This window comes from Condylura cristata, unplaced genomic scaffold (genome assembly GCF_000260355.1).
Source record: "Condylura cristata isolate star-nosed mole 26May11 unplaced genomic scaffold, ConCri1.0 scaffold00003, whole genome shotgun sequence".
In the NCBI taxonomy this organism is placed as follows: Eukaryota; Metazoa; Chordata; class Mammalia; order Eulipotyphla; family Talpidae; genus Condylura; species Condylura cristata.
Window position 1 is genome coordinate 78866460 of NW_004567104.1, and position 1288 is coordinate 78867747.

General features: G+C 72.8%; 1 protein-coding gene across 1 annotated transcript in view; it reads left to right on the forward strand.

Annotated features, from left to right (window-relative positions):
* The first annotated feature begins 1156 nt into the window (after positions 1-1156).
* COL6A2 (collagen, type VI, alpha 2) overlaps positions 1157-1288 on the forward strand; it is a 23425-nt gene continuing 23293 nt past the window's right edge. The window contains exon 1 of the mRNA XM_012731252.1: positions 1157-1265. Coding sequence (XP_012586706.1) covers positions 1157-1265 — 109 coding nt within the window. The remainder of the gene's footprint in view (positions 1266-1288) is intronic.

Consider the following 1288-nt stretch of genomic DNA (forward strand, 5'->3'; position numbering starts at 1 on the left):
GCGTGTCCCCGCGTGCCTATCTGTGTCCCTGCATGTCCCCGCGTGTCTGTGTCCCGCGTGTCCCCTGAGTGTGTCCCTGCGTGTCTGTGTCCCCGCGTGTCGCCGCGTGTCCCCGCGTTCCCCCTGCGTGTCCCCGCGTGTCGCCGCGTGTCCCCACGTGTCCCCGCGTGCCTATCTGTGTCCCTGCATGTCCCCGCGTGTCTGTGTCCCGCGTGTCCCCTGAGTGTCTGTGTCCCTGCGTGTCTGTGTCCCCGCGTGTCCGCTGTGTGTCCCTGCGTTCCCCCTGCGTGTCCCCGCGTGTCGCCGCGTGTCCCCGCGTTCCCCCTGCGTGTCCCCGCGTGTCGCCGCGTGTCCCCGCGTGTGCCCTGAGCGCCCTGCGTGTGCGGTGGTGCAGGAGCGGCGCGTGGGGGTGGAGACGGGCCGGCGGGGCGCGCAGGGCGGTGCCCACCCTTGCTGGAACTGGCCGCGCCTCCTCCCTCTACTCACAGACATTTTATAAATTAGTTTGGATTCTGTGGAAATTTCGTTTATCATTTTTCCCTCGTTCCCCTGGTAACGGCACAAGCAAACACAGCTGCGTCACCTGGCTCCGGGCTCCGCTTCTCAGCCCACGCCCCGGCCGCGCCAGGCCCGCCCGCGCCCGCTCGGGAAGTGGGGTGCCGGCGGCTCGGAGAGCTGGGGGCGGCTGAGGCCGGAGACGCACCGGGGCTGCCCCCCAGCCCCCCGCGGGGCGGCTGCCTCGCTGCAAATCGCGCTTCCTGCGCTGGGTGGGGGCTGCGGCGCCCCGCGAACTCCCCGCGCTGGCCTCGGCCAGGTTCCCCGAGAGGAGACGCGCTGCAGGCCGGCCTGGGCCGTGTCCGGCCAGACGCCGCCGCCCTTCCCCCCGCAGCGAGACGCCAGACGCCTCGGGCAGCGCCGGCCGGCCGGTGCCCTGGGGGGGACGGGGAGGGGGGCCCCAAGCCAGACAGACACTCGCAAGGCCTGAGCCCCGCTGCGAGCCCCAGGAAAGCCGCCCGGCCAGACACCCCGCCCCCCGGAAAGTGTGTTCGGCCAGAAGCCAAGGGAGAGGCCGGCAGCCGGGGCGCGCGGCCTTCGTGTGAGGGAGCAGCTGGCGCTGGGGCGGGCGGCCTTGCTGGAGGAGGTCCGGTCTCTCCAGATGGTTCCGTCGTACCTGGTGCAGCCGCTCCGAGCCAACTCCGCCACGCACCTGGCGCTGGGGCGGGCGGCCCTCCTGGCCCGGCTGCTGGAGAGCCTGGGCACCGAGGGCTCGGGCCTCAGCCTGGACGCC